General features: G+C 34.9%; 1 protein-coding gene across 6 annotated transcripts; it reads right to left on the bottom strand.

Annotated features, from left to right (window-relative positions):
* Positions 1–222: 222 nt before the first annotated feature.
* Positions 223–16,817, bottom strand: LOC6572064 (microtubule-associated protein Jupiter). Of its 6 annotated transcripts, none has more exons than XM_015166178.3 (6): positions 7,463–7,678; positions 6,964–7,109; positions 2,282–2,415; positions 1,746–1,778; positions 1,041–1,286; positions 223–977 (listed from the first exon to the last, which is right to left on the bottom strand). In XM_015166178.3, exons 2-6 carry the CDS (start codon positions 7,023–7,025, stop codon positions 844–846), a joined length of 609 nt encoding a protein of 202 aa, XP_015021664.1. In that variant the 5' UTR covers positions 7,026–7,109; positions 7,463–7,678; the 3' UTR covers positions 223–843. The 6 variants fall into 6 exon arrangements, with proteins under 6 accessions (XP_015021664.1, XP_001998217.1, XP_015021666.1 ...); XM_001998181.4 differs by having other exon boundaries at positions 223–980; positions 7,463–7,676; XM_015166180.3 differs by lacking the exons at positions 6,964–7,109; positions 7,463–7,678 and adding an exon at positions 16,593–16,817 and having other exon boundaries at positions 223–980.
* Positions 16,818–17,354: the final 537 nt, after the last annotated feature.

Genomic DNA, 17,354 nt, shown 5'->3' with positions numbered 1-17,354 from the left:
CTGCTGGAGGATAAGATATGGCGAACTCGTAATGTAGATCCTATAACACTATATTCTGAACATAACACTCCGAAGAAGAGCGACGTATTTTTGTAAATGTTCATCTAATATCTTATGTCATATCTGATGAGCGAATAGGCTGCTGTAAGGATCTCCGATCGTTGAAAATATCTTGATGTGAAGGGGTCCATGTTTGTTTCAATAGTTTGAATAAGTCAAGAATTGATTTTTGCATAGAAATGAATGTAAATTTTATTTCGTTACCTACTGAACAAGGCATATATTAATATCGTAGTATTAGAATGATAATATCGTAGTACATTTTCAAATGAATGATTTCATGTAAGGTTGTGACAATATATATTGTATGTATGATGAGCTTAGACTGTAAAGTAAACGAAATTCAAAATGTTATAGTGCACATATGTTTACATACGTATATGTAATATTGGATATAGCAATATTGAAAATAAATAAATATTTCGATATAATATTAAAATGGTTCGTGGTGTAATGATTCTTGGCTTGGTTATGCAGATAAGACCGGCATTGAGCAGTTATGTTAGCATTATTGTAGCGTAGCGGTCTCGTTTTTTAAATACACATGGATCGTATGCTGTATAATTCGTGGTGGTTTTCCAAGTTTTAACTTGATACCCATCGATCGATATGGATGCTCTTCTGCAATTTCTTATTACTTAAAACGCTACATCTAGTTTTGAGTATGTAGATAGAAGGGGTTCCGATTTTTGGGTGTGAATATATTTGTTGCAAGGCTCCTGTCATCATTTACTGCGCACATCTACCATGCTGTCTTTTATCGAGAGGCTCTGTAATTTTCAATTACCAGAGTCCCGATGAATAACCGCCGGGTGGGACACGATTCTTGTTGATAACTTGACTTCCGCCGTTAAGATGAGCTGGCTGGATATAATCGGTTCCGCCAGCTTTGTACCCCTCGCCGGTAACGGGATTTCCTTCTAGGAAAAAAACATTTTGATATTAATCATATGGTTAAATACACTAAGAGCATATCATACCCGATCTTACTCCTCCATTAATTTTAAGATTCTCAGTCGAAGAAGAAACAGACGATGATGCGGACGACACCGAACCACTTTTTCCGTTATAATTTCCCTTGGAAATCAACGGAGCGGTATTCGGGTTTTGTCCAAAGGGAATATTGCTCTTCATGTGATTCTTGCTAGGTGTGATGGGACGAGCCGGTTCGCCGAATAAACGCGAGTACGAGTCAACTGGTTTTTGGCCTCGACGTGGTGTCTCACCTGTTTTATATAGTGCGAATTTGTTAGTAAAATCGTTGTTACATAAGTTATCCCACACAAAAATAGACAAAATAATAAACACGATGTTAACATGTTTACATTGTCAACTCAAATCTTGCACAAAATATAATAAAATGTTAGCTAAGGACGATCAAGCTCTGTTCGTAATATATAAGAAAATATATTAGGGGACAAATTGGATTTATATTCCGTGTTTGCAATTTTAGGTTCATTAGAGACTTATGAAGATCAATTTGTGCCGCTCATGCCTGTGTAACATAGATGTGGTGTATTAGAATCGTGCTTGAAAGTAAGGTGATCGTAATGAAGGATCGTTTCTAAATTGTGACTAATCACAATCTTGAAATTGATTATTTTGCACAATTAACAACAAATCAATAATAACAAAGTTAAAAACAAAGATTTGTTAAATCGAACAATTTATATTTATTTGTATACCAATGTAATAGAATCTGTGAGCTCCTTGCCGCACTGTAAAGATATATAGAAAAAGAAAGAGAGAAAAGGAAAACGGGAAATGTTCCATCAAAATTTATGCTATCAACAGCAAATTTCGGAAAATTAAAAACGGTCAAAAGATTATTCGAGATAAAAGAGGAACTTTGGTGTCTGTAATCATATCAAGCTAAATGCTAAAATGAACCCCTAAGTTCTGCTTCCCAGTCTTTCCAATTATTTTTACTAAATACGCATCTATTCTCGTTTATTTACAGTTTATCCGTTCTATCTATTTATTTCTTTATGTTTCCGTTAAATTTTAAAGCAAAGCATTTACCAAATTTCAGCATCATAAGTGGATCAAGCGTCACCAAAGGGGTAATTTCACCAGACAAGTTATTTTCATGTAATAAAATTGGCATTCGTAAAACAACATTCTAACTTAATGTCACAAAAAAAATCAAACAAAGCGAAATCGAGCCTATTCAACACTTGTGTACAAGTTTTTATAGCCTTTCACAGCAAGCATTACTTACCGTTGTTCTTCTGGGCGGCATCTGTGTCGGCAGAGAATATATTCGAGGCCATCAGATTTTTGACGTTACGTGGAGTTTGAGGCTGCTCGGATCCGAAAATGTCACTTGACACTCCACCAGGGGCCCTCAATACTCTAGAAGTACAACATTTATTTGTCAGTTAGTTAAGTCTATTTATAGGTTATGTAATAGTAAATTTAAATATTTAAACGTGAGGAAATTACTAAATTACATTAAACTTAAGCTTAACATTTTTTCACCGGTACTTGAGAAAAACTTTATATTGAAAAACTTTATATTATATTTATATTATATTGCTTAGCTATCAGACTAAACATACAGTAGCTGAGGGAGCTGCAAAAGTTAGTGCAAGTCCGTTTACTTTCGAAAGCCTTTCACATATGCAATGTGCAATGTTCAATGTGCACCGCAGCTCAGAGGCAAATCTGAAATTATGTTTTCCCATTGACCAGAGAATGTAAAAAAGTAAAAAATAAACTTGACCGGTAAGTATTCGCTGTGCAGATGGTTCATATGCCACCAGCGACCAGCGCTAGCTAAACTTGCTCTCGGAGACAGTCAATAGACGCCTAGAGCTTTTACCTAGTTTATTGGAGACAAAGCTTAAATTGCATTGAGTCAAATTCAGCGATATTGGTAAAACACTTCTATATAAAACCTTAAAGTAAAAGTTGTTTGATGTAAGTAAAAGTGACGCTGTCAACAACGATTTATATTAGGCCGACGCTTGCACTCGATTGGCAATTTAAATAGGATATATATTGAAGATTGAACTTATGGCTCTTATGGTCCCTTCACTTCAGTAACATAAAATATGACTTATTATTGATATTAACATGTGACATTGATATTATTGATATTAACCATACTATGTATGGTTATGCTATTTAGAACAAAATTATTAATAATAATGAGCTTTATAATTATAGCTTTATACATATCTGTTACTTTAAGTTATTCATCAAACAACTAAAACCAGTTTCAATAAGTATTACAAGTATTTTTTATTGGCAACTCCGACATTTCTCTATCTTTGAAGAACGGAGAAATAGTTACAACTCTCTTAGAATTGTTATCAATTATTATTTCATTAATCAAGTCAATTGTTTGTATAGTGAATTCTTATCAATTATTATTTCATTAATCAAGTCAATTGTTTGTATAGTCAAAATTACAATATAATGTTCTGACAATCAACAACAATTCAAAGAACAAAGAAAACTTTCTGGAGCACGGATAGATAAAAACAAACAAAAAATGTTAAAGGAAAAGCACTTACTTTTAGGGATAGAGATTATTTGGGTTTCAGCTTATTGGTTTATTGAAATCAATAATCACAATTTTTCAGTAGAAGATTAAAGTCAATTTCTCTACTGTTAAATCAGTTTTTAAGTAACAAATAGGAAAATCAAGTAGAAATTTTTAAGTCGGAAGTTTCCGACACGCGGATATTGCACAAAACCAATTAACTCTTTTCCCCTTTTTCAAAATAGAGTATAGAAATAATGAATAACGACTTTGAGCTCATTCGTCTGTAACATACAAATGTCCGAGTAATTGTTCATTGGAGTTCATTTGTTGTTTTTATTGAGCTTGGGTTGCTTTAAATTGGCTGCAGTGATCTGCTCGAGCGCAACAAATAAACCGTTATTGTTGCCATGCTGCGGCTGCTGCGTCTGCTGCTCTGCTGCTGCTTTGTTTCATTTAAAACGTGCAACCGCAAACAAAAACATAATGAAATTTTTAACTGAAGCACGAAAATTGAGTGCGATTGCTGCATTTTGGTTTTGTTTTTGTTATTTATAATGCCTTTGTATGATTTTGTTGATTTCCCTAAAACGTTGATTAGATGTATCCATTATAATTGCCTGACATGCCAGAAACAATAACTGACGTTTGATGACTCGGCTGATGGGGCTGGCCACTTTCCCTGTGCTTTGCCAGTTCGGCAGCTGTGCATTCAACCAGAGTTTCTGTTGTTCGATGCTGCACTTTTGATAGATTGCCGGCGCAGGCATTTCGAATGTTTGGAAATAGTTAAAAATTGATCAGTGTTAAAATCAAAAAGAGAAAAAAAGTCGAATATGAACGACTGCCATATACCCTGACCCACAGCCCTGGGGATGGCAAAGTGAACTGAAGTTTAATATGGATTCATTCAGATGAACTGATAAATTAATTACTCCACTGTTGATCCATATAAATTGTAAGTTAACTTCAACAAGATGTATAATTTAAAGAAAACCTAAATCGTGAATTTTCCCAATGGTGTAATTTCATACTCGAATCCTGGAATATTTATTACATACATAAAAAACCTGTTTTTCATTTATGAATTGAAAGTATTTAAATACATAAAATATGATATATACAAAAATCCTTCATTGTCATTTACATCGAGATACCTCGTAGAGTATCAATTAATTGCTTAGCTCGCAGAGAATCTGAAAATGCGCAATGCTCACTCAGCTCAGCTCGGTTGGCAGGCTATGCAGCAAGATTGTCAATTATCGATAGTGCTTTGCGCGCCTGATCAATAATTATCGATTATATGCATAGAAAGTATATGGACGTCGAAAAGAAAAAGAAAAGTTGCCACACTACGTTGGCTCCACCAAACCCCAAACAATTATGTGCATACATAAGTGTGAATATCAGCAGGTATGGATAAATTCAGAATTTATATTCAGATCTTTCACAGTTAAGTGAAAGTCACCAACTACATTATGCAGTTTATACAAGTTAGTTCTGAATGAGACTTGAGGCCAGGGGCATTTATTGATTACTACTCACCTATAATAGGCTGATTTTGAAGAACCTCCCTAATATCACCACATAACTTTGCTATCGACATTTCCTAGCTATTACTTTTAAGCATACGCCACGAGATTCACGTGCTGATCGTCTTTATTGATTGTGAATCAGAACGAGCCCAGCATCTACTTTTTTGCATACCACATTAATTAATTCCTTACCATTAAATATCATAATCCTTTACTAATAAATATTTCAGCGATTATAGTTTTACATTCATTTTATAGACGTATTGATTTCAAGCCAACTAAATATTACATACTATGTAGGTATATACCAATATATATATTCTAACAAATTACTATAAATTGTTACAGATCATTTAACAAAAATCGACCAAACATCTAAGTATACAAGGCATTGCAGCTATTTTCGCCAGGTACAACAAGGTACGAAAAGACTTCAAGAATGCGCAGCTCTTAATGCCTGTTACATGCTTCTAATGTGTCGGCAATTTAATGTTGAATGCCCATATATATATAGAAGAATCACCTCTTATATACACATACATCCGACGAATTACTTTACATATACATACATATTCAGTATTTAAATGGTATACTCAAGCGTAACCATGACTTTTCGGATATATATAGCGATTTTTGGCAAAAGAGACATTTATATTTGTACTACTTTGCCAGTTTGTCCTAAATATGCACATCAATAATGTTGGCATAGCAACTACTTATTCCTTTATAGGAAAAGGAATTTTATATATCAATTTATCATGCATATATACTGAAGCTAATCCCTTTAGGTAAGCCTAACAAATTTATTAGCTCCAGAGTTGTAGAGTGTAACGAGCCATAGTAACTTATTTAAAGCTGTCAAATAATACGAACTTTTTACGTTGTAATATTATTGATTGTAATATATTGATTGATATTGAATATTGATTGAATATTATAAAATATGTATGTATACATATATGTATAAACATATCCCAACAAAGCAAAACAATTCAACTATACAATTAGTTGTAAAAGATTTTTGTGGAAAGATCGAGAAATTAATTTTACGTGTATGGCATTATTACGCATTAATATTAGCTTTCAGCTAGTAGAGGTCCTTTAATGTAAGTATCCCATTAATGGCTTATCAAGAAAGGTCCAATTTATCTATTACAACGACAAATAGTTACGATTAACAAATAAACGATTCTAAACACATTTATTTCAAGAAATTCTCTTGAACTTCCAAAAGATAATCAATAGACAACTCTTACTGTAATATTAGCTTAATTTACAGCATTTAAAGATAAAAACAAATTACAATTCTATAATTGATATTCTATAATATTCCTCGTTAAATCGACCATTACTATTGATTATCAGGACGAGAGTAGGCGGGAAACACAAAATGCTTCCTACTTTGTTCCATGATATGCACCTTTCACTACAGAATTTCTTGCTTGCTCTTTTTATTATCTCAGTGATGGTCAACAAAACAAAAAAGAATCGAGGCGACGGGTAATTAGGGAAACGTTCGAAATAGAGACAGTGCCAGGTGTTGGAGAGGCAAGCAGGCAGCTTTTTGCATGCAAAAAGTAAGCAGGGATTGAAAAGCAAATCGAAAAATCAATGAACTGCTTAGTCTTAGCGCCAGGCCGGCTGCGGGCAGCGGCAGCTGGCAGCCGGGGCCCAATGAAGATACGTTCTTGGTGCCAGTTAGCAGACTGGGCTGAAGAGCCTGCATGCCCACATGTGGGGGAAGCCCGAGGTGAATGCACTATAAATTACTGCACAACCACAAAACTGCATATTTTCATGCATACCATACCGCATTGGTGTTCATATGTAAATTTACGTAGGAATTTGGGGAAACCAATTTGGAAATTTTAGACTTACCTCTTTTTGGCTTTGCCGACATTGTAAAGTTCAACATGTTTGAATGCAGCATAGGTAGCCATGCTATAAATCTTTATATTATGTGCGCTATCCGGTTTAGGTTTTTATAGAAGTATATATGCTTGATGTATTTATACTGCGGAAATCTTAAAGATACACGAACACAATCAGTATAAGGTATAGAGGGAAGATTTGCAAATTCAATCTGTGTGAGACGACAGCTAAATTTTGAGAGGAACCTGCAGCACGTTGATGACTCATGCTGCAAGTGCTGCAGCAGATGCCTGCAACGGATGCTGTGTGCGCACGGTTGAGAAAAAATCAATAAATATATGTGGTAATGGCACACGGATCGAATATCATAATTTTGAAGGAAATTCAAAAGGAATATTCTCGAATTAAGCTCACATTATGATAACAATTTGCAAATTTTCAATTGTTCTTGATTTTGTTTATCTTGTTTATCTTTAGATGAGTAGGGGAAGCACAACAAACTCACAAAGTAATTATTCACTTTTTGTATTTTATAATCTGAAATACTTTCAGAATACACAAGCTATTTTTAAATGATATGATTTGGAGTCGGATTAATGCTTTATTATAAATTGCAAGGAATGAAAGCCAAGTGCTTTATATTTTCATTTATCTGTATACGTTGTCTGGCTCTGCGCTCTGCGTTCGTTGACGTTGTGAACGCTTCAATATGAAGCTGATGACTGGAGTGCATCGGGAAAAGTGAAAAGCATTTATTACCACCACCAGCGGCAGCTACACGAACACCGGCCAAGTCTTATCGATTCACAGTGAGTAAGGCAAGTACAAACTCACTCGCTCAGAGAGAGAAAGGGAGAGAGCACAGTTCGCTTAGTAAGTATATGTATACATGTGCACTAACACATGCAAACTAGTATATACTCGTCCACTGTTTGAGAGTCGTGTCAAAATAAAAAACAAAGTACAGCTGATTGAAGCTAAGACCGAATAACTCGCTCTCTCTCATTTTCTCTCTCACTCTCTCTCTCTCTCTCTGTCTCTCCGTTTAAGCTATGAAATATAACTCGAATGAGAACAGAACAACTGACAACAGTACTTCTGTAAAATGCACGAACATAAGCGAAAATATATATTACAAAATGAGTTTAATGTTTCGTCTTCGGTAGCTGAGTTTTTTCGAACGACATCCTAAGTCCTATAAAGCTCATCAGGTTCTCTGTTAAGGTATATGTTATGTTAACAGCAACATTTTTATATTGAAATTACCTTTGCTGTTATACACCGAATCTATAAGCAATGGGAATTCAGGATAAAATATTCTTAAAATATTGATAATCCCATATTATCATGTGGTAGATATTGAGAAGTATGTGTGATATTAGAGAAACGCGAACAAATAAAATAGTCTGTTTTGAGTTGTCACTGAGATTACAGGTGTTTTATGTGTCACAATGTACCTGGCAGTCGTTAGAAAATTCAGAATGCATTGACTGCGTTTCCTCTTTCTAAATAAAAGGCAAACTAGGTAAACAGTTGTAGAGGGTTTTCCGACTGCTTACGTTCGCTTAAAGACAATCTAAATCAACACAGTTATTGACATCTGCGGCTCAGACCCATATTATCTTTAGCGAAAGGCAACTGGGTTTAATTTGTATTGGTCCCGTCTGTAACAGTTGATCAGATAAAAGATATTGATTGAAACAAAGGCACTTTTGACGGCTTGCACGCTGAGATAATCACAGATTAAGGTTTTCAATAATATATTTGACTTTCTAGTTTTTATTATTTCTTTTTATACCCTGAACCCATTTTCAATGGGAAATCAGGGTATAATGGTTTTGTTGAAATGTATGTAACAGGGAGAAGGAGGCGTGGCAGACCCCACAAAGTATATATATTCTTGATCAGGGTGACGAGCTGAGTTGATTTGGCCCTGTCCGTCTGTCCGTCTGTCCGTATGTATGAACGCGTCGATTTCAGAAGATATAAGAGCTAGAGACTTCAAATTTTTTTTAAAATGTCCGTAATTACAGCGCGCATATCAAGTTTATCATTAAAAATCGATAACTCATCCCGATCTTTTTTTATCGATAAAAAACCTTATCGAAACCCAGTTATAAAATTATATCTTCTACACCTTTATTGCTAGAGTCTCCAAATTTTTAATGTATGCTTTATACAATTATTTATTTATACAATTTCGGTTTTTGTTAAAATTTACCCCCCACCTCTAAATTCACCCCCTCACCCTCACTTTTGTAAAAAGCGTATTTCAAATACTAGAGACTTGTGCTTTGGCAAGTACATGCATATTCATGTTATAATCATAATCTAAAAGTTTCATGAAGATCGTACGTCCATAAAAAAAGTTATTAAACAATTAAGTTCTCATAGTAAGCGCACACTGCAGCCCATGCGTGTTTATGCGTGGTTGCTTGTATGTGTATGTGTGTGTGTATGTGTGTGTGTGTATGCGTTTGTGTCTGTATGCGTGTGTGTGTGTATGTGTGTCTATATGCGTGTGTGTGTATGTTTACCTGTGTGTGCGTACGTGCGTGTGTGTGTGTGTGTGTGTGTGTTTCTTGTGTAAGCTGAAAGTCGCGAAAAAGTATTGAAATATCTATTGCTCCAAGGGTTCAGGGGATCTCGTAGTCGAGCAGTCTCGACTAGAGCTTTCTTACTTGTTTAATATACTCATATATATATATATATGTTTTTAACACATAGACTACCTTCGAGTGCTTGAAATGAGAGGTTGGCAACAGTATCACATACAAGAGCATTTAATCTTCGTCACGGCGAAAATAATTGCTCTTTCATGCTCTAACCAATGTACAAAGTAGTTACGCTTTAGTGAATCTTGGGTTTTCTTTGTGTAGCTTTTCTGTGTTACCGTTAGAGCCTGTCCATTAGAAGCCGAGTGTCGGCTTCACAAATATTAAAAAAATTTCGAGACTGGCTGACAGACGGCTGGCTGGCTTGTGCACCATGTTGCATGTTGTATTTGGTTGGCTATGGTTCGGATATAGTGAATCACTTTCATCATCAGCATTAGGAGAAACTTGATATGCTGCCGGCAGCAAATCAATTTTTAAATCAACTTTTAATTGGCTCCGTCCAAAACCAAATGCATTCATATACTTTTGAGCTTCTCGTTCTGTTTAAGCAATTGGCACACATTTCCGTGGAACACAGGAAGTGTACAAATATTCTTGGATACGCTATTGTTGATTTTTATTTTTACTTTACGTTGACGATGACGACCTACTATGCCGAACAATCACTATAACTTGGGAGTTCTGGCAGGTCTATGAGTGCAACATGACACCATCCCGGGCCAATGGAGTGCAGCATGCGGCAACGCCTTTGCACAGTTCACTGTAGCCCACATTGCTGTAGGACAGCCCACTGGACGAGCTTAAAAATAGATTGGCCGTCTTTCATAGACATCTCTGCTCATCGCTGTGCCCCCCCTCTGCGACGCCTTGCCTAATTGCGGAGCAGCATCGTCTGCCTTGTCGGGTCAAGTAAGCCAAGTTTATTCACTTAAAATGTGCATTCTGTGCATATTAGCCGAACGACGCCTTTGCAGCCTCATTCTTTGAAAGCTGTGGGCGTTGCCAGATTGGACACTCAACAATAGTAAAGATAAAGTTGAGTTTATTAGAAGTTTTTAGTTTGTTGCACGAATATTCCGCTCAACTATACTCAGCGGTCTTCCTTTCAAAAATTTAAATGCTTTTTCTGTTATATAGATATATTCGTAAAGCTTTTATACACACCTATCTATTACAAATTGGGTGAGTGCGCGGTGTATGGTTGAAGCATTTAAACGCCTTTCAGACAACGCAGACAACTTTTCTTTTCTGTTTTTTTTTATTTTGTTTTTTGAACTGTCTATTTTAATTATAGCCAGGGGCACTCCATTTCTTTTTTTTTTTTTAGGCTTTTGCTTTTTCTGATTTATTTACATTTAGGGTAAACATTTTCCTCGAGTTTTTTTTTCTTTTACATAGAGAGAGGTTTTAGGTTTATTGTTTTTACTGCATTTTAACCGGGCGGCTCATTGCTTAACTAACTACTTAAGACTTAGGAGAATAATTAGCCCAAAGTGCAAGCACAAATTTAAAATGAATAACTGGCTTTCGAAAGGTTTCCAAATTAGCTCAGTGTAAAACGTTCTTGCCCAATTCCAGTTTTTCGAAAGTAGAAGGTGTGCAGGGTATATATTATATATATACATATATAAGTATGTATATTGATGTATTCGCTATAAATATAATCGTTTATTCACGATACAAATTACTAATGAGGATAGTCATATATTTTTCTCTGTCAGCACGTATAAGTTATGAGTCTGAAAGCAATAAATGGAACAGAGACAGAGCCTGGACTAATTATTTGGTACGTACAATATTTTTTATATTATAAAAACCATCTACCCTCATATGAAGAATTGAAGTGCTCTTATTTATCATTTTAAAATATTTCGGAATATCAATACTTAATATTGTACGTAGTTGTGAAAATATTCTATGAATAAGACTGTTACAAGACTAGATTGCTTTTTAAGATATTCTGCCTACGCGCACTATATAATAAAAAAGCAATAACAACAAAACAAAAAGCAACGTAACATTTACAAAGTAGAAACATATTTGGTGAAATTAGAGACGAGAGCAAAGTTTTTGTGTTTTCGAAAACTATTTTCAATTAGGTTCATTGAAAGGCTACCATTACTGGAAACCAAATAAATTAAATTCAACGATTTATTGCATTTAGGTTTTCATGATCAATTAATTAAGCTATGTGGTTAAAGACGTAGATATAAATTGTCAAAGCAGACAAATTGGTAGTTCTCCGCATTTTTGAAATATTACCCTATAAGGCGGCGGTCGTATTACAAGCATTTTATTCTCCCGACTAAGAGATACCCTGACCCATGTGAATAGGTCATATTCCAATAATTTTAGGCAAGCAAAAGAGATTGTGGTATTAATATAGGCGGATGTAGAGAAGAAGCGTATATACTATATCATTTATAAGTTTTGAAATCTTTATATTTTAGGGAATCATGTGTAACACTTTCAATGCCTGGTTACAGAAAATATAAATATTAAATGGGAACTACTCTCGACCACTTTCTAGTTTTTATTGTATATAAGCATTCCACTGCGTTGCGTTGCTTTTCTTTTTGTAAGTGAATAATTTTTATGGTTTTCTTTATCACTTAAATTCTTGTGCACTATTCAATCTGTCCAAGTAACTTAAACAAAGACAGGAAAAGCCTCGCGGTGCGGCTAGACTCAAGAGTAAATAATCTACACAAAAGCTAGCACTGCGTCCCGACTTCAATTTTGCTGTTTATTGAGTGAAAAGTGAAAGGCAGCGCCAGTTGAGTTGCCAGTTAGTTGTGCATGGTACACCTCTTGTATAGAATTTGTTACACTCTGTGTGTTTAATACAGCATAGCCGAAAACTCTTGTGAAATTTAATGATAATCAGTTTTCTGCACTTCTTAACTCATAGAAAAATTGATTTTCTTTCGCTCGAGACAATATAATAATTATTTTGTGCTCAAGAGCTTTCCCGAAGCGATTAATTTAATTTATTAAATAATTATTAAATCCGATCCAATCATTTGTGTGCATGTAATAACAATCTAAGAGATTAATGTTTTAATTCACATATGAACAGATAGTACTTAAATGACCACTTCTTTCGCGGAAAATGCAAAAAAAAAAAAGGAAAAGAAGTATATTAAGCGGTATAGCAGACAATCACAGAAATTATTCAAGCATGCATTTCCCTTAGAGGGTGCCGTTGAGGAGGAAGAAGCACGGCCGCTTGATTAAATAAAAATGTAAAAGAAAGTGCAAATGCTTTTGAGGCCATATCGGCTTCGTAGTATTTGTACCTTCGCAACACGTGAGGAAATGTGGCAATGCTCGATTGTCTGACGCTCTGCCCCTCATCTATCTATTGATAGCCTACGCTATGCACTTGGAAAACCGACAATCGAAAAAGTTCAACAGCTTAAGCAGCTTGTGAGGAAATCTCTATATAACGACAATCTCGAAATAATTTCCTTTTAAGAAGTTTTCGAAATCTCTCTTACTGACAGCAAGTAGTGGCCCTAGAATGTTCAATAGCCGAGTCGATGGACTTTCAGATCGATTCAACCTGTTGCTGGCTCTGGGTTTATTCTTCCTTTTTTTTATGTAAAAGAAGTTAGAATGAGTATACCCGTTGTTAAGTTTAAGCTTTAGGGTATGTGCTAGTCAGTTACTCTTTATTTGCTTTACCTTTTAGCTATGCTTGGCATGCATCAAAGCTAAACTAAACGCCTAATCCTTCTTTAACAATTTTATTTAGATCTCACGAAATGCTCTTACGGAGTTGTCTTCTAATCTAAAGCTGTTTAAGTGACGTTTTGAATACGAACTCAAGTTATTTATTGTTTTAAAATCCAATACAAATATTCGGATGTTCTGCTTGATAAGAACTGTTTTCTTTAAGTCTCAAATGCTAATGAACTCTAGTCCAAACGTTCTTATATTCGTTGATCTCTCTCAAGAGTTGAATACACACACACACACATCTCTTGGATGCCATTTATAATTTAAAAATAATTAAAAACAATTTCAAGAGCTTGAAGAGCTCCCTTTTTTGCATGCATTATAAATCCATGTCTGTTTCTGTTTCTCGATTATACGCATCTTTGTTTGCGCTTCCTCATGGAGCAACAATCCATAAATTTGTTAAGCACTTCAACTGAAGAAGTTTAATTAGTTCATTTAAGCATGAAGTGAAATGACCCAAAGTTTTAAAATTATCACAAATCTCGTAATAACTCACCATTATATTTGAAAGCATTTTTGATTAAGTGAAACTGATTAAATATTCTGGGGCTAGTCAATTGATATATCTTGAAAGTTCTAATTTGCTTGCTCTTTACATAAATGCGGGAATTGTTAAACGAAGCATTTATTAAACAGGTTCAGAACGTTTCTGGCCTTTTGTTCATAGTCTTTGTCGTCTCAATTTTTTGCACCCTGCATATAAAGTGGCCTCTGCCACAAAGAGACAAAGGCGACTTGTGAAGTGAAAACGGAGTGATTCACCAGTCTGGTATATAGCCATGACAGTCAAACAAAAATATACACATATCATATCTACAGTGTGATCGAGAATACTTAATAATAGTCTCTGCAAGCGTGTGCAGAACTTTTGCTAGTCGAGAGAGTTTAACTCGATACTACACTAAACGTAGTTTATATTTATTATGGATATTTCATATGGAAATGTATTGCTAAACATATCTATATTTAAGTTGTTGTATATATATTTATACCATTTTTATCGTAAATTATTTTTCGCTTCTTTTCTGGATGCAAAACTGAAGTGAGTATTCAATGTTTAGCATTTAGTTGCAACGTCATGTGCATAGATCAACTGAGGTCATTAACCTGCTCAAATGCAATAGAGAAACTTGGAATAGTAAGAACTTGTTTTGCTTCAATCAGAAGTAAACCAATACACACATATATTTTTGCATATATACATAAAACGATGTTTTGATTGCTTTGTGTTTAAAATATTGGGCAATAATCTTCTAGATAACAATCAACTGAAATGTATGCTTATTTTAGCCCAGTTTTGACATATGAAATTGGGTTATTCAAAATATTCTATATTTGTAGTACCATGATGGTAAAAATAATACGAATTTATAAATCGATTTTATTTATATAAGAAAGCTAAATTTATTTACGGCTTTTAAAAAAGCTTGGTCCACGCATTCAATTAATTACGTCGATTCCGAATCGAAATTTCGAGGCCTTTCCATTTTTCATCATCTAAGAGCTGGCTGCAATGATGGCAATTTTTGCAATAACTAAATAACACATGTGACATGTGACTGAAGATTCCAATAGTTGAGGAAAGTAATCTTGTAGACATACACCAAGCAGATCGAACATAAATACCATAAGGTCATATGACCTCCGACGTGTTCATCCAAGCGTATATGAAACAACAATAAATAAGATTAACGCTGTGGAACTGTTTCCAAGTAAGGACATAATTGATATTTTCTATTTGATACATTATTATTGAAGAAACACACATATATATATTGTCTATTTATTTGTATTCTATTTAAGCGATTCGGGGATTGTCATTGTAAATTTTAGGCAGTGTTATTTTTAAAACGAGATTTTCCTTCTGTGTTGAAATGGTATTATCGATTTCGATATTTATTTATATAATATTTTGGAATATTGTGCATGGTAGTAGGATTCCTTACCGCTAACACCTCAGCTGATGATACTAATTATTCTCCTCTCCTGTATAGTAGCCCCTCTTTCACTCCACTCTAGAATCTCAATTAAGGAGTACGGCAACGCAATAAAAATATACAGTTGTTAGACGCCAAAGCAACAACAGAGTACGCCAGAGCCAACACGCAAGGCCTAGCCCATAGCCCGAACTATAGGCATACATGAGTTAAGTTCAATGCACTTTTCTGCCGGTTGCACATTGACGGCTACCTACATAGGTAAAACAATGAAGTCGCGTGACTTAGCCACCAATACTTGTGTAAATGAAATAAATATATGAGATACTACATGCCGAGGCCCACTAAGTACGAACACAGTCCAACTCACACTAATGCACACGGAGCTCCCTTTCAGCTCTACATGCAAGTGTATTGGATAAATAGAAATGAGTGGATGGGATAAGTATCCAGAAACTTCTAAGGGTTGTTGCTCATGCCCGTCATCAATAGCCGATTCGATTTTGGAGCACAAGTTGTTCAGTTATTTTCCATTTTATAATACGTCTGAGTCAATCGCTAATGATTTTCATTTTACTTTTTTATGTTAAGATCAGGAATGCCGTGACTCACGTCTGCCAGCTACCACGGGGGACATTTCATATTTGTCAACGCGACGTTAACTGTCCTGAAAGCGAAATATTTGTGAACAAGGGTCGAAGTCGAACCGGACGCGATATGTGTACATGCATTTGGACATGTGTACATACATATAATCATTTTCGTTGCATTTGTGTGTGGGATATCGGTTGCCAAGGGTGTATATTTTACTGCTATGGCTTTCGGTGCAGCACAACAGAAAACTGTGGACGCCATTGTTATTTGAAAATAGTGAAATATATATGTATATATATACGCTTGTAATTACTTAGAAATTAGAATCAAATACAATAAACGATGCGATCGTAAGGCTCGCTTACAAACTCTCTCAATATAAACACACACATTCATTCAAATAAGCTGATAACATCAATACAAACATACAGTATTTAGGTATGTTTGTATTACAGCAGAAACAACATATAGCCATGCATACAGCCTGATGTGTGTATGTATTGCAGCAGATACAAGAATACATGCATGCATACACAGCACGTCTTTAACTCCGCTATCATTAAGAGGCTGATCGCAGATTACTTGGGAATGTCCATATATGCACAGTTCCACAAATACATCACTGTTCATGCATACAGGCATTATTAATACACGCTGTGCGTAGGCCGCTGCCAAAGGTTCTTAAGCATACATACAGACAATGCACCAACTGCAGATTAATATGGAAAGAAAAAGAACTTACTTGGTATCAGATTTGTTGTCGGAGATTTCAAAGTTGGCGATCATTTTGAATTTTTTAGACGATTGGGTTAAGCTTTGTAAAATACGCTTTAAGTTAAATGTTTAATATCGCAAGAATGCCAAAGACTAAACTTTATTAAAATATTGGTAAATTTAAAACACACAAATAAGCAGACCGGGAAAAAAGCACATCCGCACAGACTGTTCAATCGAAAAAGAATGAAGATTAATTCATCGATGTTTCAATTGGGTACATATCGGATAATTTCGCGGTCACACTTTTATGCTCACCTAGAACTGTTAGTCTGTTGTAAAACTGGCTATCTATCTGTTATCTGTTTTTTTTTTCGATAATAATGACGACCCACTTTTACATGAAAATCAGTTAATTAACATAACATTGCATTACTGAGTATTTTTAATATTATCATTAATCATATAATTTTAATACGGCTAGTGATATTATTAATGCCTACGATAGAAAAATAATCTCTTTTAACAGTGGAGTCAATCACTTTTAAGTTGACTGTTATGCTCAGCTGGAAATGTTAACAACATATGATTCGATAGTATCGATCCATACTGTACAGTGCACGCTTGCGCGGCTAAGAATCTGTTCTGCGATTTAATTAGACGATCTCGTCGTCAAATGTAATGCAGTTATATTTATTCAACTTTCAGACCACTTAAACGTAGTGTTTCTAGGATAAAAATTAAAACTCTGAAATAAATAGATTTGTTGATAGCGGATCCACTTTGTCTA

Source organism: Drosophila mojavensis, unplaced genomic scaffold, assembly GCF_018153725.1.
Source record: "Drosophila mojavensis isolate 15081-1352.22 unplaced genomic scaffold, ASM1815372v1 contig_19, whole genome shotgun sequence".
Classification (NCBI taxonomy): Eukaryota; Metazoa; Arthropoda; class Insecta; order Diptera; family Drosophilidae; genus Drosophila; species Drosophila mojavensis.
This window is presented reverse-complemented; position numbering and strand designations above follow the sequence as displayed.

Bases quoted from the DNA above. Each gene is read 5' to 3' on its own strand.
- LOC6572064 (XM_001998181.4), bottom strand. From the start codon at position 7,025: ATGGCTACCTATGCTGCATTCAAACATGTTGAACTTTACAATGTCGGC. The intron at 1,779-2,281 runs GTAAGTAATGCT...ATATCTTTACAG, and splicing joins TGCCGCCCAGAAGAACAACG to TGCGGCAAGGAGCTCACAGA. The intron at 981-1,040 runs GTATGATATGCT...TTTTTTTCCTAG, and splicing joins TAATGGAGGAGTAAGATCGG to AAGGAAATCCCGTTACCGGC.